Consider the following 25,665-nt stretch of genomic DNA (forward strand, 5'->3'; position numbering starts at 1 on the left):
AGTTACTGGATAACCGTCGATTGAAGCAGTAATAGCAGCAGAAGTTTTTTTTGCAGTTGCGAATGAAGGCGTCAGTGGTACGTCGCGAGGGGATGGCGTCGGCGGAGGATATTTGACGGTTCGCATGACAGCGGCCTCACCCCCGGAGGTCGCCGTTTTCAGTTTCCCCGGCGCGGGCTTCCACCGTTGACTCCAGCGGAATCAAAGGCGGGTCGAGCACGGTTCGGTGACGCGTACCGACGAGGTGAAGGCGACCGTGACTGTCTTCGCTGTTGGGCAGGAGGAAGCCGGTTACTTTCTAAGTATTTCTCGATTTCGTGCGGGCGTTCGCCATAGCGCGGGCAACGGGCGTCCGGATGGTATCCCCGCAGACCAATCCGTCGGTACTGGCAATCGCGATACATGTGACCAGCCTCCCCGCAGTGATAGCACAACGGACTGTTGTCGGGGGCGCGCCATACTGTAGATTTGCGCGGACCAGGATGAAAGGGTGCTGGCGGATTCGTGCGGTGGATTGGACTTTGGGAGCGTCGAGAAATCCCAGCAGGCGGCTGCGAAAAACGGCCCGTCGACAGCGCGCAAGCCCGAAGAGCATCCGCGTACGAGAACGTGGGAGGTTCGGGTCGTGTTGGTGGCGAGGGATGAACCACTTTGCCGATTTCTTCTCGAATGACATCCGTAAGAACCGCGGCACTAGGAGGTGTCAAAGCCGATGCATAGGACTTTTGCAGTTCTTCTCGAACAATTTGTCGTATTAGCTCGGTAAGTGACTCCCTGTCATCATTTGCAGGTACGAGAGAGCATGCAGCAGTCATGGTGGTCTGGCGTTCATACTGCGAGAGCCGCTGCCGAAGCATACGTTCCATGACTGTTGCCTCACGAACGTACTGAGAGACTGTTGCAGGAGGATTACGCACGAGGCCCGCAAAAAGCTGTTCCTTTACGCCTCGCATTAACAGAGGCACCTTCTTGTCTTCTGGCATTAGTGGGTCCGCCCGACGGAACAATCGCGTCATGTCTTCGACGAACATGGCGACGGTTTCGTTTGGCATTTGGAACCTCGAAGACAGTGCCTGTTCGGCTCTTTCTTTCCTTTCGGGAGTGCAGAAGGCTTCGCATAGCAGTCAGTAAAACTCCTGCCAGCTGGTAAATGAGGCTTCGTGGTTCTCGTACCATACTCTCGCCGCGTCTAAAAGGGAAAAGTAGACGTTCTTCAACTTACGGCGATCGTCCCAGTCGTTAAAGGCGGCGACCCGGTCGAAATGGTCCAACCAGTCTTCAATGTCCTCAAAGGCGTCGCCATGGAACGGGTTAGGCGTGCGAGGCGCGTTGAGAATGCATGGTACGGGAGCATTTGGGATCACCTCGGTTTGGCTTGCGGTAGTTGTTGACATCTTCCTCACGGAGCTTGCCAGGGGACTGTATTGCGGTGGAAGACCTTGGAGGCGACGGCTGCTTCGATAGATTTCTGCCGTCCCCGAGGTACTGGCGTCGGTAGCTTCTGGTTCAGGACCTGTAGGCATACGATGGATGCGTACCCCGCACCTCCACCAGTTTGTCACGAGAGGAAAAGCCAGCCAGTCAGTTCTAAGCGAACAGCCGTTTACAGTTCGTGTTTGCAGCAGCTACCACGCACACTTCTTCTTCCTCGACCTCTAGCGTAACTAGTGCATGCCAATATATACCCCTGTCACTTCAATTACAGGGTTTTACGTGCCAAAACCACAATGTGCTTATGAGGCACACCAGAGTGAGGGACTCCGGAATAATTTGGGCTACGTGAGGTTCCTTAACATGCACCTAAATCTATATACAGTCAACAGTCAACGTCGATATATCGAACATGAACATATCGAATTATTGCGTATATCAAACGCTTTCTATATCAATCAGAAAATCGCACACATTTTTAATTTTTTATTTTGAGCGTGGTCAGACGTAAAATGGACATACCGAACTCCGCCACCCCAGACCACATGCGCTCTGTAGACAGGCGGTAAGCTTTCCCGCAATATCCTCGAAGATAGTGGTGGCACAATGGCCATTCCCGACTGCTGCGCACCATAGCTGTACACATCGATCGCGCCGAGGGTGCCATTTGAACTTAGCGGCGTACGCACGTGGGGGCTTGGCTAGTGCGACCATTGAGTACGGCAGTGTCAACGACACAGTGCATTTGCTGCACCCTCCTTAGTCCCGCGCTCTTTGCCTGCTGTGTCTCGCGAGGACTCGCGGTTTGCACTCACAATGACGCGCAACAGCGTGCGCTTCCTGGGCTCTCATAGATGCCTCAGCAGACACCACTTAATGCTTTGTTATTGAGAGTGTTTCAAAATGCTTCGATTGATGGACGTGGAGATCGCAGTAGAAGTAGCGGCCAAACAAAGACACTGCCGAGGTTGATTCCATAAGTGCTGATGTTGCCCCGCTCCTGACTTCAACTGAGGCTGTAGCTTTTTTGGCCCTTCTACGCCGCCAGCCTATGACTTAGACTATGTTGAGGACTACAGGTTTAAGCATGTGGCTGCCAATAAGAAGCAGGCTACACTGCTGCAGCATTTTCAGCCAAAGAAATAAACGCTTTGTGTGAAGCTTGAAGTGAGTATTTAATGTGCCACAATTGAGGCGCAATCAGAGATTGTTGTTCGGAGTGCGCATTTGGTTGCGTCGCGCGCGATTGGCCCAGTCCGTGCCGATTTCGCGCAGTGGACGAAGTCGGCGTAGCCTAGGCTACCTGCACGTGGTGCAAATGACCATGCTCCCGGCTGACGAAGTCGGCGCGGCCAAAGCCAATTCCACGCGACACAATCAAATGATCCCTGATAGTGCCCTTGGTAGTTTTTGACACATTGTTTACGTGATTTTATGTATCGAATTCTGGCTATATCAAACTATTTGGCAGTCACCGTGCTGTTCGACATATAGAGGACATATAGAGGTTTGACTGTACAAAAGTGCTTTCATATTTCTCATGCAAAAAAGGAGGTGAGGCGTGCAGACAGAACACAAAAGTAGAGAAGTGGACAACACGACATGTGTTGTCCACCTTCTGTCATTTTTTGTCATTCATATTTTTCCCTCATCGAATTGCGGATGCCGTGGCAGGGATTTGATCTCGCAACCTCGTGCTTAGCAGCCCAACACCACAGCCAGCAACCCCGGAAGGTACCCCGGTCACTGTATTCATATTTCCTGAATAAGATACAGATAAATCTCGACGTAACGAAGTCAATAAAATCAGCAATTTACTTTATTACATACAAATTTCATTGCATTAAAATTAAACTTTTTATGCAAGTAAGTACAGTCGTCAATCAACATTTTTTTTACGTGAAAGGGGCTGTAAATTGTTCCAAATTACCAGGCAATTGAAACAAGCAAACTTGAATGAGAAAAAAATGATTTTATCGAATTTGCGAGTTGGAGATGAAAGATACCATTTTATGCTAGATATCATTTTATGCAACGACATCTTCACACTGGGGGTACGAATTAAGTGAAGCCAGTCATGCTTTCACATCCACTCTGCCACCACAACTGACAGTGCTGCCTGCAGTAGAATGACAAATGCCAGCAGTAGGGAGCACAAATGCTTCTAAACTTGAGATTAAAAACTTGAGTCTCCTAAACTTGAGATTACAAACCTCCAGTCAGGAAGGCAGCACACATGATGCCATGCAATCTCAGCATGCCCACTTTTTGCACATGTGGCAGATTAACTCTAAAACAGGGAGCACGGCATGCGTACGCATTGAGCAGGGCTGACAGCCATGCGGAGCCATGGCCATGCTGAAAAAGGAGAAGTGCGTCAACCTGCTCTCCACTACGCCCTTTGCATGCATTTGATTGCGTTACTGCAAGCTTGCTCCAATCCCCTTTACCCTTTGCTCACAAGGGAAGACGGTGCTCATCAAGTGTGGGGAAGCGCGACTCACGCGTCCCCTGATATGTTGCTTTCCCACATAGCTCCCGTCTCCTGTAATCCTGCTTCGCCGCATGACTTTACAGCAGCAGTCGCTATGCTTGCAGGGTAGTGCGAGAGATGGCACGAGGTGCCTCAGCTAACGCCACCTAACAGTGGAGTTACTTGGGCGCAAAAGGGACAAGGCTCTTCTTCTTTGGCTCGGGGTCAGCAAGTGGCGCGGACGTTCTGCGGGTGTGCCGATCCATGCTTCTGCAAGTTCATCTCGCGAGGCCTACCCCAGAATGGATGAACACGATCATTCGAACGCGCCATCGTTCGCGTGACCGTACGCGCCAATGACCAGGCGTTGTTGTCCAGCAGAGGGCAAACATATTCGCTCGCTATCCAGTCGTGGTGAGTTGGACTTCCATGATTTGTCGCGCGCCCATTGGCATGTTTTGTGGATAGCAACTCAGCTAGCAGTCACTGGTCTATGAAAGGTGCAATAAATGCTCTTGTGATTGTTTGCACTTCTGTGTTGTCATTCCTTTGTCCCAAGAGCATGGGTGAGAATCCCACACAAGTCACCATGCTTCTTAGCTTACCCTTGCACACTTTTACTTGCACCCAAAGCATACAGAGCATGGGATTTGAAACGATCTAATCTCACTTGGATCTTACACAGAACATGACGCTGCTCTGCTTCATAGGTCACTTCTATTTGTGCTGGGCATGATTCAAGAGGTTTTTTCGCAAGCAGCCACTTCTAACTCAACCATTTGACCATCTATGTTAGCAAAAGTTTCCATTTATTGTCTCGCTGCTCCTTGGCAGTGGCAGTGAAAGTTTGTTATGCTGAAATCGTGTATAAACAAGCTTCATTACAATCAGGCTCTAAACACATGGTGTTTTACAGACAAGAAGTTATGAAAAGTTAAATACTTTGTTATATTGAGAATTTCATTATGATGAAGATCAACCCTTTGAGGGTCAATGACGTAAATATACGGCGCCGCGAACAAGTTCAAAAATGGTCGATGCCGTATATTTACGGCGCCCTCAGAACGTTTCAAAAGCGCGCCAATGCATTCTGCGTTGTCGCCAGCTCGCCCGCATCAACACCGAAGCACGGCAATATGACCGCAAGCAGCATTACGACACCTCTCATCGCGTCATGTGCTTCCACCCTGGTGAGGAAGTGCTACTCTGGACACCAGTTCGTACTCCTGGCTTGTGTGACAAGTTTCAGCTTCGGTTCATCGGCCCCTACAAGGTCTTGGAGCAGACTTCTCTGGTTAACTATTGCGTGGTACCAGTAATTGATCCAAATGACCGCCGCTGCCACGCCGCTGAGGTTGTCCACATTTCCCGTATGAAGCCTTTCACGAGGCATTCGTCGCCCCTTTGAACTGCAGCCAGGATGGCCGCTCTCGCGCGAGGGGACATTAGTGTGGCCATTTATAAGCTATTCTTTGTCATCTGTGCATGATCATCATGTGGGGTTCATATGGGGTTCTTCTTCATCATCGCTTGTGGGGCTGGCTCTCGAGTGTGATCCGTGCTGTGGGCGTGGTCGGTTCGCCGCATCTTCAACTCGGAATAAATGTCGTGACAACTGCTGCGTCACAATATTTTCAAATGAAATATAAGATGTGCAGTCAACAACACATTTCGGCAAATAATTCCATTCTTCACTTGTAAGTCGAAAAAATGATTTCTGAAAGATTTTAGTGCGAGCAAAATATGACTGGACAACTTTAGAATGAAAATTATGCAACGACCTTTGTGGAGCATGAGTAATATATGTGGCATTTGCTAAACCTGTTTGATTATGAAACAACGAGTAAAAAAATTTCAGCCTGGTGATTTTACGGCGCACATGGATCGGATCCAGTCCAAGTTGGCCTAAAATGCCAGAAACTGATCATGATGTTTTGTAATCGAAGCAAGTAAACCGTGCTGCCAGGCGCTGAATTCGTCCAAGTTTATCAATTTCCTTATTAATGAACGGATTCCACACTATGGAAGCATACTCTAGGACTGGTGTACGAGGGAATGATAAGCTTGCAGCTTGACAGATGAAGGTGACTTCTTTAGCTTTCGCGTAGAAAGCAAAGTTTTTTGAAGGCTTTGTTGCATATGTTGTTAATATGGGTGTCCTATTTGAGATTACTGTTAATTGTTATGCCTAAGTATTTCACAGAGGTAATAGATTCAAGTTTCCGATTGCCAATGTGGTAAGTATAAAGTAGTGGTTTTCGTTTCAGTGTTATTGTCATTGAAACTGTTTTGGAAAAGTTTATTTGCATTCCTCTGTCATCACATCAATCCGCGAGTTTACAAAGACTATTGTTAAGTGTATCCTGGCATGAAGAACTCCTGACAGCAGAATAAATGACACAATCATCAGCAAACAATTTCACCTTGACATTAGGATCCAAATTTTCAGCAGTATCATTTACATAGATACGAGACAGCAGGGGTCCCAACATTGACCCCTGCGGTACACCGGATAAGACAGGCAGGCTATTAGATTTCACACCATCGATTACCACCAACTGAACACAATTCGCTAAATAAGCTTGAATCCAATGCACTATATATTCTGGTAGTCCATGTGATTTAAGTATTTCAATTAGATTTACATGTGGCACACGGTAAAATGCCTTTGACAAGTCTAGATATATTGCATCAATCTGCAGGCAGTCATCTATGGCACTGGCAAAGTTGTGTACAATAGATAACAACTGAGTTGAGGTTGAAAACTTCCTACAAAAGCTATGCTGAAAATTAACAAAAAAATTAATCGCTTCCAAGTGGTTAGATATGTGGTTAGCGATAATATACTCCAAGAGCTTACAACATGTGCTTATGAGGGAAATAGGTCTGTAATTGTTAGGAACAGGTTTATCACCTGATTTAAACACCGGTACTACCTTGGCCGCGAGCCAGTTTTTTTGTACTGAGCTCTGTTTAAGGGATGCATTAAAAATAATGTATAGAAATTCAGAAGTTAGTTCGGAGTAGCATCGAAGAAAGTTGTTAGGCAAACCTTTGGCTCCAGGCAATTTTTTTACATCAATATCAAGCAACATAGAAAGAATTCCTTCGCGACTAATTGAAACATCAGGAACTGATTGAGATGCAGATGGCGTATATGATTTATCACGGGCGCTGAGAACTGTAGGTCGAGCAAATGCTTTATAAAATGTGTCATTTAATTAATTGACGATACCATTAAGATTAGAATTTACGCTGTTGTTTATTCTTAGCTGCTGAACACTTCGATTAGAGTCGGACAGGAAATGCCAAAACTTGCCTGGGGAGTTTTTTAAGAATGTAATCATAGTCTGATTATAAAACTTGTCACAGGCGTTATATAGTTTGATGAGTAAAGCATCCCTTAAAGAGTGGAATTCAGTATTCTGGGCTAGCTTATACTTGCGTTTGCGCTTTATTCTACACTTGACATGAATGATTTCACGAGTGATCTATGGATTATGATGTTTAGTTTTCTTTCTACGCGTCAGTATGAATTTATCAATACAATACCTAACAACAGTGTTAAACTTGTCCCAGAGAAATGTGACGTCATCATCACGTTTTAATTCATCAAGGGAAAGGTGTAAGCAATCCAAGACAGCTTCGTCATCAGCCGATGAAAAATCTAGAAAGGACTGCGTGATAAGTGTAACTTGGATGCATTTATGTATTTCCAAGTCCACATGTACAAGTTTGTGGTCAGCTATACCTTCAGTTAAGACAACAGTAGAATTTTCCGACAAGCCTTTCGTAAATACAAGATCAAGAATCAGTTGGGTCAGACCTGTGACACGTGTGGGATGTAATACAACCTGTTTAAGATCATGAAACAACATAGAATCAAGAAAGACGCATGCACTGTCAGCAATATCAGAGCCAGAGATTGATAAGCTGTTCCCAATCAACGCTTGGTGGATTGAAGTCACCGGCCATCAAAACTTTATGATTAGGTCGGAGCATGTGCTCTAGGTAGACGGCAAGAGATCCCACGAATGACACTGGGCTTTTGGGAGGCCTGTACACGGCACCGACTAAAACAGAAAAATCTCAATGTTTAACTTCACACCAAATGCTTTCATGCTGTGGTATGTTTGGAAGCTGGACACAATTGATCCCCCTTTTTGCGATCAAGGCAACGCCCCCTCCTCACCCAGAGCGGTCGCATCGAATTATTTTGTGGGATGGGGGAATTATTTCGGAGTCATTTATTTTGACGTAATAGTTCTGCGGAAACCTGCAAGGTGGAGAGAAGTAATTAATAAAGGGAAAATCAGACATCCACCCGTTCGTAGCAAATGCTACAAAGGAAACCCATACGGGTTCCTCGAAAGAAAAGCTTCGCAGCTGAAGAAAAATTTGTCCTGGTCCGAGACTCGAACCCGGGACCACTGCCTTTTTGGGGCAGCTGCTCTACCATCTGAGCGAACCAGGTGGCTGGCAGATGGTAGGGCGAAGTCGAATTTGTCAACAACTCGTAGCAAAGGCAAGAGTTTGACGTAACAGTTCTGCGGAAACCCGCAGAACTATCATGTCAAACTCATGCCTTTAACTCTTGCACTTTTTAGTGGGTACACATCCTAGCAAGAACTCGGCAGGTTGCACAGACACACTACACAATACATCTTGACACTAAGAAGCGTGCACAGCAGATCACAGAAGCTCGATACCAGTTTAAAGAGTGATGACCTTGTCATTATTAGAGATGACAAAGTAATCATTACATTGTCGAAATCAGCAAAAGTAGTTAAATGATGGGTACGTCAGAGCATGCAAAGTCCGACTAGAAAACGATACGGAGCTTACGAGACTGCTTCAAGTTCTTTGTCCCCAGGAATTGTGCAAATGACATTGTCGGCTGTGGAGGATGTTGGAAATTGTGCTCGCACGGTGCATCGAAAAGGATGAAGAAAGTGACGGGTTCACGACTGGCAGAATGCTAATGTTAGGCTTGTTACGTTGAGTTTGCCATGATTGGATGGCTTAGCACTCTGCGCCAATAAACCTGGCAGAAGTATCTTTTCCCACAAGGGATGGTACAGCGCGCCTTCATTGAACTCTCTTGCTCCCCTGCACAAAAATCTGTGCGGAAGCTGCAATTCTCGCCATCTTGCAACACTGATAAGCACTTGCAGCAAACAGTTTACCTCATCTGAATTTATATCTTACTGCGCACATACCTCTTTCTGAATTCCACTGCCACAAGTTAGCCAGCTAGCAAATTGCAAGTTTACTACTACCAACAATGGCTGCCTGTAGGCCAAAGTAGATCTATCTTTAATACTCGACAGCTTCTGCAATTTCTTTTATAATATTCTATGTCTCATGCCAAGTGAGAATGAAACGACTGCTTGCTGCAACTGCTGTCACAACTAATGCACGGTCACAACTGGAGGAACTACAGATGGCAACCACGGCCAAAGGAGTGCTGCAACAAACCAGAAAAAGGTGCAACGCTGTGATGTGGCACGACATATGCTGCCACATTGTTTCACCTATGCGGCACACTATGCTCCAAGGTTTGCCCGAGTCAACCAATAAGCAGCCTCCGTATTAATGAGTTTGATGCTATTGAGTAATGTGTACACTTGCTGGGACGAAGAGTCCAAATCAACAATGAACAAATTAACAAAGTTTTACTGGTAGAGTCAACGCACTTTATTGTTTCATCGCATGAATGCAAACACAATACACTTAAACCTCGATATAACGAAGTAGGTAAAATTGGCAATTTGCTTCGTTATATCGAAATTTTGTTGTATCAAAATTTGACCTTTTATGCAATAAGTACAGCTGCTGATCGATATTTCTTACATGGAAAGGGGCTACAGAATTTTCTGAAATACAGGCAATCGAAAAAAGCAAATTCGAATGAGAAAACAATTCATTTTGAAGAATTTGGGAGTCAGCGACGAATGAAACGGTTTAATGCCCTGTCGACGATATCTTCACAAAGGCGGTACGAATTAGGCAAAGCCGGCCACACTTTCATGTACACTCTACCCCGTGGATGATAGTGTCACCCACACTGTAATGATGATATCATAAAAAGTGCCGGCAGCAGGGAGTGAATGCTTCATCTGCCTGTCTTTCCAAGGGGTCACCAAAACTCTGATTAGGCAACCTTCAATACTAATTGCACTGGAAGACAGCTTACATGATGCCATGCTGTTTCAGCATGCCCCTTCTTTGCACATGCAGCAGATTACCTTAAAGCCCAGACCACATGTACGCTTGCGGACATGCGCAAGCTCACTTCCGCACACCCACGCATGCACAGACGACATGACACAGCGTGTACGGTTCGAAACGTGGCGCAATCTCAGTGAACAGCTCCTCTCTGTTATCACGTGCTTGGGCTGCCCTACGTCGGCATGCCTGACTACGCAGCTATGGCATGCTATATTCAACTCTCAGTGAATCAGATTTATATCTTGCAAGAAAGTGCTTCTTCTTTCCTTTTTTGTTCTGATCTAACAGCTATAAAAATATTAAAATTATGTTTATAGATTTCGAAGCATTTTGAAACATTGTCGACAATGAAGTATGGATTGGCATCTGCCAAAGGCACCTATGCATGCGCTCAGTGAGCGCACACTGTCGCGCGTCGTTGTGGACGCAAACCGCCATTCCTCACGAGGTGCGGCAAGTGCAAGGTGCATAGACACGAGCTTGCGTGGGTGCACAAGCATATGTGTGGTCTGGGCTTAAAGCAGGGTGCGCGGTTGCATATGCACTCAGCTGTGCTTACACCCATGCGCAGCCACAACAGAGACGCATGCCAGAAATTGCGATGCACGCCAACTTACCCCCCGCTCCTTGCATGCACTTAATCGCGAACCGCGAGCTCGCTCCCCTCCGCTCTTTCCCTTTGCTTGCACAGGGAGACTGCGCTCGTGTGTGAAGTCATCATCTTTCTTTTTCATCCTCGCACACTTTCACTCGCACCTAAAGCACCAAAGTGTGTGGGGCGTGATAAGATCTTATCGCACTTTGACTTTATACTAAACATGGCGCCACATCACTTCGGTGGTCGCTCTTGTCACACCGTGCGTGATTTGAGAGGTGTGTTTGCAAGCAGCTGCTTGCAATTCAATCCTTTGACCATCTCTGCATGTAAGTTTCGATTTATTGTCTCGGCATTTTTTTGTTGCGGAAGCGAAATTTCATTATTTTGAGATCGCATACAAACACACTTTGTTATATTGAGGTCCTAATTACATGGTGTTCTATGGACAAGAGATTATGAAAAGTTAAATACTTCAATACATTGAGAATTTTTCATATTGAAGTTTGTTGATATCAAGGTTTAATTGTAATCACTATTTTCATTCATCTTGCAGAGTAACTGGACAAGTTTAATGGGGTCACTGATGTCCATGTGCTTTAGGAACATTTGAAGAATTCCCCAAAAATTAGTAATCTCATGCACCAAGCCGCGGAGTGCATAATGTCTATAGGCCTTTCCTATAGCCAAAGGAATGATAAAAGGAGCTACTTTCCACTACATACTAAGCCTACGTGTGATATCACATTAGGCTGATGAATTAAGTGAGATGGCTCTTCTTGAAGTGTGTTGATACTGCAAAGGAACAACTGAGATTGAAAGTGTCTCAGTTAATCCCATGTGCATACATACTCTACTTCCTTTTTTTCTTTTTTTTTTTTTGCAACATAGGTCACAGCAGTTCCGTGCAGCTATGTGGGGCTTTCCTGCAGTATGCAAGCAGTCTTTGCAAGAATTCAAAGGAGACGATGAAATCAACGCCTTGTTCTCTTCTATGAAAGATTGTCAATGTGATAACTGACAAAAAAGTTGCTCAGTGCCCAAGTCACTCTCGCTGAACAGACTCACATTAGAATCGATCTCGGCTGCTTTGCCACTCAAATTTGATTGTACGTAGACAAGTTTTCGAACATGTTTACTTGTGAGCCTGTTGCGAAGCTTCTTATAAACATTATGAAACAAAAACCAGCTTCGATCCCAGCTGGCACATGGTGAAGGTACCTGCAGCAGTCTAGAGGAGCTATATACGGGCATCAGGGGCCTATTAGTGCAAGGGCCTTGCCAGCAGCTTGATGTTTCCACATGCTTCGCGGAGTCCCAGATGCCAGTCTTGGATTAAAACCCATAGGGGTCCTGTATTTCGCAACGTTTGAAAGCTACGCTACGTTATAAAATGGAAATGAAGGCATACAAAGATGCTTGAAAACTGTGCTACTGTTTTCTTGTCATTGTCATTGCTTCTAGAATTGTATGTGTCACATAAGAAAATGGCAAGTATAACTGTGTGTGTAAATTTGAATGGTATCTTTCCACTTTCTCTGTGCTGAGAAAAAAAAATAAAGACAAACATTTCTTGTTTCCCAATATTTACAGATTTCTTGCCTACCCTTACATCACTGGTCACGACGCACCAGAATATAACAAGCAACCCAATCATGCATTGGAATAGGGATTTCAAGAAATGCTACAGCAGTGAACATGCTAATAAAACATGGAGGCAACTTGCACAAAGCATTTTGCCCACAGACAGATTAACCTTCAAAACTACAAAGCACATATAAGACAGCAAGCTGTCGAGGCGCATGGGGCAACACTTGAGAAAAATTTGATGGCTTGCTGTGTGGCGTTCACTGCTCCTTGGATGAAGCTCTTAACCACTGGAAAATTGGCAACCCTTTATACACAGAACAAGGTCTGTCATAAAGAGTTATCACATGGTAAGGGGGCTGGGGCTAGGATGGATTCCCTCAAAAGCACGTGAATACCCAGTGAATAAAACACTGTTCTTAGCAACTTCAGAAAGAAAACAACACACTTCATTGTCGGATGCTCAACCTATATACCGTATACGACCCACACATTGATAAAAGCACTGAACTTGCAAGGAAAGGACTTACCGAAGGTCCAATCTCGAGCTCCAGTGAAAGAACATCGGGCACCATGGAACCTGGATCAAAGTCATCTGGGGCTACCAGTACTGCACGCTTTTTGGGCGGACGGATTGGTGAAAGCAGCAGCTCTTCCTTTTCAGGTGTTGTCACGTCAAAATCCAGTGGGTGTGCAAAGTCCAATGGAGGAATGGGGTGGTAGGTATACTGCAGGCTGAGTGCCACTATGGGCACTGAGACGACTTCCACCCATCCCTTGCTGCACAAAATTAAGTTCGCAAGTATTAGGCAGTGCCCACTACAGTTAAAAAGGAATCTGTCTGATTAAACATGGCAACACTGCCTTTGCATAAATATAACACCTTTCCTTTCTCCCATGTAGTGTGTGTTCTACAGCTAAATAAACTGCTTACTACACAATGCTCCTATACCCCATTATTGGCTATAACAATTAAATCTGGATACTGGGTGCTTGCACAACAAACAAAGAGTGCAAAATACCGGAAAATAAAAATAAAAAGACGGCCACATCGCCACGCTCGTCTTTGTGCTGCGCACCCTTCGCGGCACACTTTTGTCGCCCCTCTTCCATCTCTCTTCCACCCTACCAACATTGGCAAGAGGATGGATGGAAGGGGCACGCGATGTGATGCAACAAAGGTGTGCCAGGCAGGGTGCACAGAACAAAGGTGGGCGTGGCAAAATGTTTTGTTTTTTCTTTCTTCTTTTTTTACCGAGACAATCTGAAAAAGGTGTGCAATGTAGCGTGCATAAAAAAAAAGGCAGGTGTAACAAAGCAGCCCGCATTACCTCCTCTCGCTTGAGTATATTAATTCTTTTTCCTTTTGACAGACACATTTAGTAGCCAGATTTAATTGTTATAACCAATAATGTGTCATGGGAGCATTTTAGTAAATGGTTTATTTTACCAAAGAACACATACAAAAGTTGACGGTGCTTCAGTTGCTCATTGTTATAGCCGATATATTGTTAAAGCCAATGTTGTTATAAAAGGGTTCAACTGCATTTCAGAACCATGGTTAAAAATTGAAGCAACATCTTATTTCACCAATTTAGCAGATGCAGCTTACAAAAAGGCAATATCTGTTTTTGGTGCATAGTTATGGATTTATAAACTCCACACTACCATATGTTTACCCTTACAAATATTGATAAATTTTTTTCTTAACTTTCTGGTCCTAAATCTAAATTTTGCTTCCTAGAGTCCCTAAACTGAACTTTCTCTCTCAGATACAACAAACTTATTTCAAATGAGTGCAATGGTTGTCTTATAAAAGCATTCCTGCATTTTACATGTATAATTAAACCTCAATATAACAAACTACAATATTGTCATGTAGTAGCGACGGTAAAGAACACAGTAGCAATACCATGAATGAAGAGACTTTTATTGGGCCAACCTGTGCCCACAAAGGCAAGTTACACTCAAAGCACAACAATAGCGGTGAATACAGTCAGCGACCGGCGAAATTTGATCAGCGGGTCAAGTGCGTCGGCTTTTATACATGAGTCACCGAAGGTTCCAGAGTGATCGCTGGTGACGGCATGTCTTCCAGAAAGTACTATACAATTCACGTCGCACATATATGCAATCAGATTACACAAACTTCGGTGACAACAGACAGCAGATACCAACTATCGATAACATACAAGAAACTTCTGATACATACAGGCGCTTCCTGCACTGAGCAATGACGTTTGTTAGTGACACGTGGTCCCCTGATAAAGTTAAACAAGTACCCATGTCAATATAACAAGATTAATCTTCCACAATGAAGCAACATGATGCAATAAATGGAAACTGGCACATCGCTGACGGTCAAATGGCTGAAATATATATGTCTACTTACAAAAGCATGTGATCGGTAAAGTTGAGTTTCGGTACCAGTAGTGCAAAACGTTAGATCCCCATGCTGTCAGGTTTCGTATAAAGTCGAAGAGCACTAAGATCTTATTGTGCCCCCATGCAACATGTTCTATGGGTGTGAGGGTGAGCTGAGAAGGAAAGGTGGCTCGATGTGCACTGTCTCAATGTGCACAAAAGTGGGGGTGAGCAAGCGTGCGGTAACGTGAACAAGCATGCACTGGGGAGGGGGCCGCATTTACTCTCCACTAGCTTTTATCTTGGAGGTAATGCCTGTAATGTGCTGTCTTCACTTGCGTTTAGTGCTGGAGGTCCCATAATATCCCCTTTTTGAGATGCATTGAAGTAAGAGGCAGATGCATTCACTCAGATTTGCCTGCACTCTTCATCATGCCAGTGTTGAGGTAGTGAGTGTTTGTGGCCATCACACGAGACCTGTTAAAGTTTGCCTATGAAAATGTGCCATCATGCTTGTTAATCTAATCAAGTAAGAGAATGTTTACTGCTATTTATACAGCCAATAAAATTATGAACTTTTGTTTGATGTCTAATACTTTGCTATCGTTATCAATGCTTCACCTCTCGTGTGGAACTATAACTTTTTTACTCAAAGAACCAACACTGGAAATAGTGCATAAAGGCTACCAAAATTTTGAACGCCCTACCATATCTTGTTTGGTTTCTTGGACATGACACGTGCATGCAAGGTCACAAATCTACAACAAATATGTGTCAGTGAACAATGGGTTGTCACCAATCGCCTTGATTTCAAGTGATCTTACATTGAAGCTTTCTTCGCCACATTTGACAAGTTTTGATGTTGCATTCATTGGACTGTGTGGACAGCGGTCTGCTGATAGCATCGTCCCACTGCAGGCAACTTCACCAGCCGCAGCGGCGGAGTGGACGCAAAAGCTTCGCATGGCAAATCGCCAAACCTCAAATTCAACAAAATAATTTTTTTAATGAAAATTTGTTTTTTCCAATTGCCCCATAATCCAGAGCTTTCAATGGTGCCTTCCATGTAAGAAAAATCGGCCAGCGACTGTACTTATTTTTATGAAAGGCAAAATTTCAATAAAATGGAGTCAAGTGCTGATAATAACGATTTTCTCACATCAAGGTTGTGTGGGTACTGGGCCAATGCCAGGTGGCATAGCGTCGCAAGCATGAGAAGGTAGGCAACTGTGTAGAGTAGCAGGCACGGGACGGAAGGCAACGGTGTGTGGCGGGGAGGGAGAACATGGAAAGCATGTGCGCGTGATCGGCATGCGGGGAGCGCACAATGACGAACTGAGTGAGTGAAGTAATTGGCGAAGCAAGCCGCGTGCGGTTGGCGGGTCGAAACACAAACTGCATGTGTGTGCATGCGCCGAGGATTTCCCAAAATAAAGAATGTACACTCACCCACAAAATATTTCTGGGTGCGCGAGCACGTGTTGAAACGAACCTCCTCCCCTTCTAGCGGCGCACCCCTGTTGTTGAGACCGACGCATGCGCATCCCTCCGAGACTGCAAGCATGCATGCTTCCACGCTTCTTCCTGGCGCACCGGTGATATCAGAATGTAGCCACGAGGTGCCCCTCTTGCAAGTGGCACAAAACTATGTGACGCATGAGCTTGAGCGCGACGCTGTGGCCGCTTTTTGACGAGTCACTAACGCTGAAGCATAGAGCCCGGTGGCGAACGCCACCAGTCATTTTTTTTCTGTATTGCACCTTCTCGTGGCCAATCTTCAATGCTTGTTTCTTTTCATGAACGGTGCGTTCTCACACAGAAGAGCGTGGCAGAAAATGCGCTCTATAGAACAAGACAGGCAAAACGAAAATGATGTTGTCGTGTCTGACGGAGATAATGCTACCTTCTCTGCCCTTGTGCAAGAAAATTTTTATGGACTATGGTGTATCCGTAAAAGCCCCGACTGACACCGGTGCACACATTCAGTAATGAACTCAAACCTCCGTGAGCAACTAAAGAAGGTCCTCACTCCTGCGCCGTTACCTGCCTGTAGCTGGATGCCGTGCTTCTGTTTTGTTTTATGTTTTGCAGCACTAGCGTTACAATATAATCTTGGGCCTCGATTTTTTTCTTGGCCCATTCGGCCTTCAGTGACTGTTCCGTGGGAGTTGTGTAAGTTTTCCTACCACATTATTTAGACCCTCAGGATCTTACTCCGAGTCGTTTGTTTTCAACTGATTACTTTCACTTGCCTCATCTCGCCGTAGTTTATATTGCAGTATCACCCGAACTACCTGATAAGGAGAGAGGCTATGTCATCTCTCCTAACACTACCACCCTCCCTTCGCACAATGTGTGGGGACAAGTGACTCTCACACGTCCCCTGATATATTGTTTTCCCGCATAACTCCCGTAATCCAGCTTTGCCGCATGACTTGGTGCCCGCGGCAGTCGGTGTGGTTGAAGCGCATTGCGAGAGATAGCGCGAGTGTGGCTCTGCTAACGCCACCTAACAGCAGGGTTACTTGGGTGTGAAAGGGAGAAGGCACTTCCTCTTTTGGCTCGGGATTGGCAAGCGGCGCGGACATTCGGCGCGTGCGCCGATCCATGCTTCTGCGAGACCGTCTCGCAAAGCCTACCCATGGACGAACACGATCATTCGAATGCGCCACCGTTTGCATGACCGTACGTGCGAACGACCAGGCATTGGTTTCCAGCATGGGGCGAACATATTCACTCATTATGCGGTCGTGGTGAGTCGGACTTTCACGATTTGTTGCACACCCATCGGCATGTTTTGGGTATTAGTGTATGTGCATGCTTGTCCGCGGACTGTCTTGCTTTCACCGCGTGCACGTTTTTGCACCATGCCATGAGCATTTGACAGTATACAAGCAACCATTTTTGCGTGGGCGCTATCAGAGCTGTTCAAAAGTAATTTCATTGTATAGACTTCGACGCCTACGGGGACTGTGATGTGCCGTCGCGACAATTCAATCTTTTCTTTTTTCTTCTAAATTCCTGGACGTTTCAATATTATTTCTCGAGTTGCGTCGCACTGTTTGTTTATCGGAGTTCTCAGCATGCGATTTCCCACTGCTTCTTTTTTGTAATCCAGTGCATTAATTCATAACACAAAAATGAACATATCCCATTATTTCTTTTAATGTGCTTCTTACCGCTCCCTTTCCACTACAGTGAACTTGCCAGTATCTATAGCATCAACAAGTTCATCGAATAAACCGTCATGACATAAGTCGTGCAGCCGACTCGGGCGAGCGTCTCAGTGCGCGTTTTCCGAACATCGCAGACCCGGCGCCATAGCAGAAATCTAGCACATCAAACCACACTAGCATAGGGCTAGTGTGGATTTTGATCGCTAGCGTTGATGGCATGCTTGCTTGAGCAAGGCGACAGTGGCTGAAGTCTGTTTGAACTTTTCAACATGCTAAGCCTTTTCGCAAGTGTTTTTTTTTTAATGACATTCGTCGGTACGAGAGCTACGTGGTCTGCCTCCTGGGAGAGTGAGGCTCAGCGCCCGCGGAGCATTGACAAGCCTGAAGCGAGTGAGTACGGAAGCCTCGTGGGTGGTCCGAATTTCTTATGTAAATAGCTTCTCCTATCTCTTTGACTCTTATGAAGTCGCGGCTCTGGGAGCCGGGTGGCCGCGGGCCACGGGTGCACTACGGGCTGACTGGTATTGCGGCCTGGCACCGGGCGCTCCGACACCGTCTGGGACGGTGGGCGCCGTCAACTCGGATGATGTGTGCACCGAGCGGAGTAGGACCACCTCACAGAGCTGACGTCTCCTCGCAGCTGCCTGTTTTACGCTCATTTTGGGTGTTGTTTTATGATGCCGGTTGTTGTCAGGGTAGCGACGCTTTACGCCTAAGGCTTTACGAAGCTGCCTGTCGCACGTGGAGGGACACAACCTGGTGGACCGTGGCGTAGAGGTGTTGCTTCCCTCATTCTATTTAGCCTTGCACGGATTGAAATTACTCGTTCGACTCAAGGAAGCGAGCTTCGTTCACATGAACTTAGCATCAAAGTAGCTGCCTGATCTTTTGCTAGCCGTGTTGAACATTGTACCACATGGGCGATGCGCATGCAGACTTCCTCTCCTTTGCACTATGTTAGTGTTTGCCGAGTATGTTGAGTGTACGCAGCATGATTGGAGTCACCCCTGGTTTGCTGTCACCTGCACATTGTCTGCACTGCTGACCCAGACTACGATCGAGCCACCCTGGGCAATGGTGCTGCTGTGGCCGGTTCGGCGTAACGGCTTTGGCGGCCGCCTGTATTCGGCTCGCAACCTTCGGCGGCAGAGAAAAGAGCCGGCGGTCACCGACAGCTACTGCAACTCTCGCCAGCAGGGCGCGAATGACGCTTGCTCATACCGACTAATGCGTCGGCGTTTCCGGAATCCTGGTTGGGGGGATGTGCGGATGCGCGACTCTCATGCATCCCCTGATATGTTGTTTTCCTGCGTAGCTCCTAGCCCCTGTAATCTGGCTTCGCCGCGCAGCCTGATGCCCGCGGCAGTCGGTCTGGTTGAAGGGCAGTACGAGAGATGGCGCGAGTGTTGCGCTGCAAATGCCTCCTAACGGCGGCGTTACTTGGGCGTGGAAAGGAGAAGGCTCTTCCTCTTTGGCTCGAGGTCGGCAAGCAGTGCAGACATTCTGCGCGTGCAGCGATCCATGCTTCTGCAAGACTGTCTCGTGAGGCCTACCCCGGGAATAGATGAACAAGATCGTTCGAACGCGCCACTGTTCGCGTGACCGTACGCGCGAATGACCAGGCGTTAGGATCCAGCATGGGGCGAACATATTCGCTCACTATCCGGTTGCGGTGAGTCAGACTTCCTAGATTTGTCACGTGCCCATTAGCATGTTTTGTGGGGAGCAACTCGGCTAGCAGGCATTGGTCTATGAAAGGTGCAATAAAAGTCCTTGTGATTGTTTGAACTACTGTGTTGCCGTTCCATTGTTTAAGAGTACGCGTGAGAACACCACAACTTACACACAATTCTGTGCCATATATTGAGTAAGTGAAGCTGAGAAAATAAAAACATGTTTAATTGCCCTGGAAAACATACTATTGCCATTTATTATTTTATTTCAAATTACTGGAAGGCAAGACTATAATAGTTCTGTCTTGCTGTTTTTAGGTCAGAGTCAGTTTAGTCTTGACTTTTATGTATGTCTTGTGTAGCAAGAAGAGGTTGGGTTCATCAATTCTTTTGTGCAGTTCCTTATTTATACGAGGCTTTTTAAACCTCACATGGTACTGTACCTTCTTTACAAAAAAAAAAGTGTTTTCTTTAGCTGTTGACTGACCAGCAATGTGAAGATGTGGGAAGCACATCGAGTTAAGGATTGTACATTCGCGTATTTTCCTAATTGTGTGCACTGAAGCAAGCATCGCATGTATTGCAAAAGTGCGAAAATTACCTGGGCTGGGCTACAAAGTGCCATTTCTTGTCTGGAGGCGGCTGTAGTCTGGGAGCTCCCATTCGGTCAGTAACCAAGGCACTGCGGTCTAGCAGCAGGAGCAGTTCACGATGGGGATCCCCCTCAGGTAGAGAGGCCAACATGGAAACACTTTCAGCCTAAAACAAAAGGTTGTTTAATTGTAGACACAAGGAATTACATGCAGTGAGCAAACACTAGTATAGAGCATGGGCATCTCGCAAATTGTTTCGCACAGAACAGGTTGAAACATGAGCAAAGGTATACGGATCATGGGTTCCACACAAAAAAATGGAAGATGTGCCTGTGGCATTAAATTTATCTGTGCTATTCCCTGACTAGTTTTTTCCATGAGAAAAGAGATGGCACTTGCAGCATGCCCAGCCATTTCTTGCCTCAAGGCTATCTGCGGTGCCTCGGTGGCAGTTCAACTCCCAGTTGCGGTGCCCACCATGTTCCGATAGGAGTGGATTGCAAAACACTCCAGTACTTACATTTAAGCGCAAATTGAAGAACTCCAGGTGGTCGGAATGAATCCCCCACTAGGTCATGTTATCTCGCAGCCTGTGTGCTGCTTTGGCAACCCACAATTCAGGTTTCCCGTATAAAACCACAGTGCACAGGCACAGCACCTGCTCCAAAATATTTGTCCCAGGGTAACTGGGATTTGCTACGGAAAGCAGTATAACCACAGTCACAGCAATAGAATAATCACATTAGTCGTATGCAGAGAGAACTTCCTAATTCTTTAAATCCTCAATACACATACCTTTGCTGGGAACATAGTACTGGGTATCCCCAGAGAGGCAATTGTACACTGATGCTCATCCCAAAATGATAAAGATACATTCCAGAGCACTACAGATTAGACAGAAGGAAATACCCACCACCTCATACCACAGTAGGGACGAAGCCATGCAGCTACAAAGACTCCAAACAAATTCCTTCCTACACGCCACATTATTGTCATGACAAGATACATCCTACACTATACAAATACAACTGTCGTTTTTGCAGAATACCCAAAATGCTCTATCATATGGTTTGGGAGTGCAACAGTGTCACGGAGGTGCCAATGAATACAATGCCATCTGATGAGCAGGGGGATCACCTGCTGACCAGTGCTGACCCAGAGGGCCAGCAACGACTGGTGAACCAGGCAGGGCAGGCAGCTGAGGGCCATGGCCTCTCGGACTAAGAAAGGCACCCATGTGAGGGGCAATATAAACAAAGTCACCAGCTCTATCTTTTTAATAAAGTTTATTTCATCATCATTAGTACACACTTAAATCGGATAAACATACGTAAACATACTTGAGTAAAGTTGCTTCATAGTATAATGGACTGATGGCTGTGGCATTATATAGATTGTGGGGATGCGCGACTCTCACGCGTCCCCTGATATGTTGTTTTTCCCGCATAGCTCCCGTCTCCTGCAATGCGGCTTCGCCGCGTGGCCTGGGACCCGCGGCGGTCGGTGTGGTTGAGGCGCAGTACGAGAGATGGCACGAGTGTTGCGCTGCTAACGCCGCCTACCGGCGGGGTTACTTGGGTGCGAATAGGAGAAAGCTCTTCCTCTTGGGCTGCGGGTCGGCGAGCGCCGCGGACGTCCCGCGCGTGCGCCGATCCATGCTTCTGCGAGACCGTCTCGCGTGGCTTCCTTCGAACGCGCCACCTTTCGCGGGATCGTACGCGCGAACGACCAGGCGTTGGGATCCAGCATGGGGCGAACATATTTGCTAGCTATCCGGTCGCAGTGAGTCGGACTTCCTAGATCTGTCGCGCGCCCATCGGCATGTTTTGTGGGGAGCAACTCGGCTAGCAGGCATTGGTCTATGAAAGGTGCAATAAATGCCCTTGTGATTGTTTGCACTGTTGTGTTGTCGTTCCTTTGTCCCAAGAGCACGAATGAGAATTCCACAAGATACAGTAGGATTCCATAAATTTGACTAACTTGATGTTTCAATTCATTCGATCCTGATAGGAAATCCTGCACCGCGTCCATACATGTCTATGGGCTACAAATTTCGTTATTTTGATCCTAAAACTGGCCTTCGCCAGATAATTCAAACTTAAACAGTCAGCACCTGAGCCTTTTAGCGTGACTCCAATAGCGATCCCTTTAGCAGCAGCGTCTGTCTTGGCGGAGCTTAGGAGTATAGTGAGGAGGTGTCCCATTGAAAACGCCTACTTTCGGCCTGCAACAAGTAGGTTTTTAAGATAGAATATTAGCTCAAGATTAATTATTACAATATTTACCCAATTCTAAGCAACTATTCCTTTTTTTTCCACTGGGATGCAAACTGTCAGCGTAGTGCAATCAGATACGAAACCAAAAATGCATTGGTGGCATTCGTAGCAACCTATCATCATAGCCAGCCTAGCAGGCCACCCTAGCCAGGGCCACCCTACCACCCTACCACTAGAAGCCACCCTACCAGGGCCATCGCCATTGCCTTCCCAAGATGGGGACATCTGAAGTTCTCGCCAGTGCGTTCTAGAAGGGGTGCGTGGGCTCACTGCCATATGGCCCCACTGCTGCACTGTGCTGCACTCGGTGTTGGCCACATTGGCAGCCACCAGGGGTATGCGTTGACATGCATTCCTCCTGAAAAACTTTCCCGTACTCGCTGCGCCACTGGGTTGGCATGATTACGGTAGCTAGTAGCTTGGTGTTCCCAGCTCTCGCTTTGAAAGGGCCGCCATCTTCGTATGCGAAGTAGTGCCGCTCTTTGCTTGCTTGATGCTTTGCTCAGTATTCGGTACATGTGAGTGAGAATGCGTAGGCATCATCGAAGCTATTGCTTTGCAACCAGACACGGAACAGGCTACAGTCGTGAGAAGAATGCACCATAGCTGTCTTTGTTCATTGTCCCCCACAATGAAGAATGGCGAGAGCAATGGCAAAGGAACTTCCACCATGCTGGTAAGAAACTAGATCACTCCTGTGCTGTCTCCAAACTACATTTCAAGCTACAGTGTATAATTTGGGCCTAGGTAAACCTAATAGACAGCAAGAAGTTGTGCATTCCTTGTGACAGGCCGTTGTTGCTGGAGAATGCCATCCTTGTGATTCTTCTGAATTTGCCTCAGTATCTATCTAATAAAACAACCTCAAAGCCAAGGATCAAAAGAAAGAGATGCGAACATAATGCAACAACCGTGAAGAGAAGCCAAAGCATACTGGACAGTGACTATTCAGATTTTCCTTTGGCTACTACCAATGCTTCATGGCAGAATGCAGCTCAGTGCAAGATGAAGATGTTACAGCAGAGACAATACGGTGCTTGTTTCTTTTTCGTGTGAAGACTCCTTCCAAATACTGGAGTTATGCGTCATATCACCTCTCAATCTCAATGGAGTGCTCTATTAGACGTCGGCACAGAAAATGTGCACAAATCAAATTGCACTGGTGCAAGAACGAGGTTTTGCCTGTAATAAATCAACAAAGACAAGGCCTGCAAAGCAGCAGTGCTTGACTGATAAATGTCATAATTGGTTGTCAACACAATTTTTTATAATAATAGCAACGTGCCTTCATGGTCCAGGCAAGTACATACGTTTCCCCCTCCCCACCCCAACACGTTGTTGTGGCTTAGCAGCTATGGTTTTGTGCTGCCAAGCACCCAGTCATGGGATCAAATCACGGCCACAGTGGCCACATTTTCGCGGGGGTGAAATGCGACAAATCATGTATTGTGCATCAGGTGCACATTAAAGAACACAGGTGGTCAAAATTAACCTGGAGTCCTCCATTACGGTTGCCTCATAATCTAGATTGTAGTTTTGGCACATAAAACTGCAGAATATAATTTCTAAGGCTTTCTTCAACATTGATCAATACATGGGGAAGAAAAATAAAAGTGTAGTGCCGCAATTTTGTACCAATGCCTTTTCCAATGCTATTCTTTAAGTGCTTCATCAGCGGTGAGAGTAATGTACAACTTGCATTTTTAACCCTTTCAGAGTCTTTTTTTTTTACCATATGCAACAGCCCAGGGTCGATATTTTTTTATTGCAGATTTAAATTCTTCAGAGGAACCTATATCGAAAAAATTTTTTGTAATTTTTCTTGGGCGACCGTAAAGTGAGAAAAATATATTTTGCATTGGTATATACATATACTGTTTATTCATCAATAACAACAATAAAAAAAGGAAATAAACTTATAATTAAAGATTTGATGCATTGTTGTATACACAGTTCAAGGCTTGGACAATGCGCCCATGAAAATATTTCGCAAGTCTTAAGTGTTCCTGCTCTTACACTAATATTTACGTCCATAGCGTAATCGAACGAAGTGGGTGAGCACGCTCAAGAAAACTTTGTGGCTGTGTGCCTGTCAAAAAAGCAAAACATGTGACAAACTTCCACTAATCTTCATCTTATTGCCAACCAGAGGCAATTAGTTATTGCGAGTCTGCAAAAAAAGAAAAAAAAGGAAACGCATGCACGGCGGCATCCTTCTTTGCATGCGCATCCCTGTGAGCAGTAAACGAGCGAGTGACAGGTGGTCGCCCTTTGAGCGATTAGTAACGAGACAGGCATCAGTTCTGCGAGCGCAAAAAGCCGAAACTGCCCGCGGAACAAAAGCCAAACTAACCACCGCACGCGCCAATGCGCGAGCGGTGGTATATAGACGCGCCGGGGCAAACAAACCGTGCAACAAAAACGGGGAGAGGGAGGCGCAAGAAAAAAATTCCCTGTATTCATGCATTGTGGAAACACATGCACGGAATGAAAAAGTAGGATAATTGGCACGCTTTTTAAACGTACAGACGGCGCCGTATATATACAGCATTGACCATGGTGGACTAGTTCGCGGCGCCGTATATTTATGTCATTGACTCTGAAAGGGTTAATAGGATCAGCCATCCATGAACGATGGATGATAATAGTGTGACCCAGTGGCGTTTAAAGGGTCCCACACCAGGTCTGGCCATTTTGAGTTGACAAACACAGAGCAAACAATGCGTGCTAACAATCGTGCTTGCAAAGTATTACATCGCTACGTGCCGCAGAAAGGTCTGAAATTTAAATTTGAACACCATTTTCCCTTTCCCTTGTGGCGACCGTGCTTCGAGCCGGATGGTGACGTACTCATGTCCCTGTGCCTACGTACTCGTGTCCACAGTGTGACGTCGCTCGTGGTGACACATGACTTCGACAATTATTTGCGGCAACATCTGTTATTTGTGTGATCTGTTGCTTGAATTGACAAATTAAAGTTTAAAGAACTATTAAAACACACAAATGGAATGTCTGCGTGTTTTTTTGTTTTACTTTACACCGAAGCAAGAGGGATGTACTTCCGCTTCGTCTGCTTGTTCCCCTGGTCGTGTAGTCATTACAGATACCGAAACTATGCCATTTTCTACCGTGTTCCAGCGCGTGATGATGCTCTGCGATCCGCTTGTTCTGCCTCAGTATTCGTGTAGCACTGAATTATACCGCTAGTCATATGTCCTTGTGAGCAGCGCGCAAAATCGTGTGCTGCATGAAACACAACAGCTTGG

The 25,665-nt window shown here is 46.0% G+C and overlaps 1 protein-coding gene across 5 annotated transcripts in view; it reads right to left on the minus strand.

The window, feature by feature from the left end:
* The window catches only part of tweek (transmembrane protein KIAA1109 homolog tweek), a 703,556-nt gene that overhangs the window by 545,712 nt on the left and 132,179 nt on the right, over positions 1-25,665 (minus strand). For all 5 annotated transcript variants that reach the window (XM_075687924.1, XM_075687922.1, XM_075687923.1 and 2 more), the window contains exons 12-13: positions 20,132-20,289; positions 12,848-13,097 (exon numbers count right to left, since the gene is read on the minus strand). In XM_075687924.1, the coding sequence (XP_075544039.1) occupies positions 12,848-13,097; positions 20,132-20,289 (408 nt within the window). The remainder of the gene's footprint in view (positions 1-12,847; positions 13,098-20,131; positions 20,290-25,665) is intronic.

This window comes from Dermacentor variabilis, chromosome 4, assembly GCF_050947875.1.
Source record: "Dermacentor variabilis isolate Ectoservices chromosome 4, ASM5094787v1, whole genome shotgun sequence".
NCBI lineage: Eukaryota > Metazoa > Arthropoda > Arachnida > Ixodida > Ixodidae > Dermacentor > Dermacentor variabilis.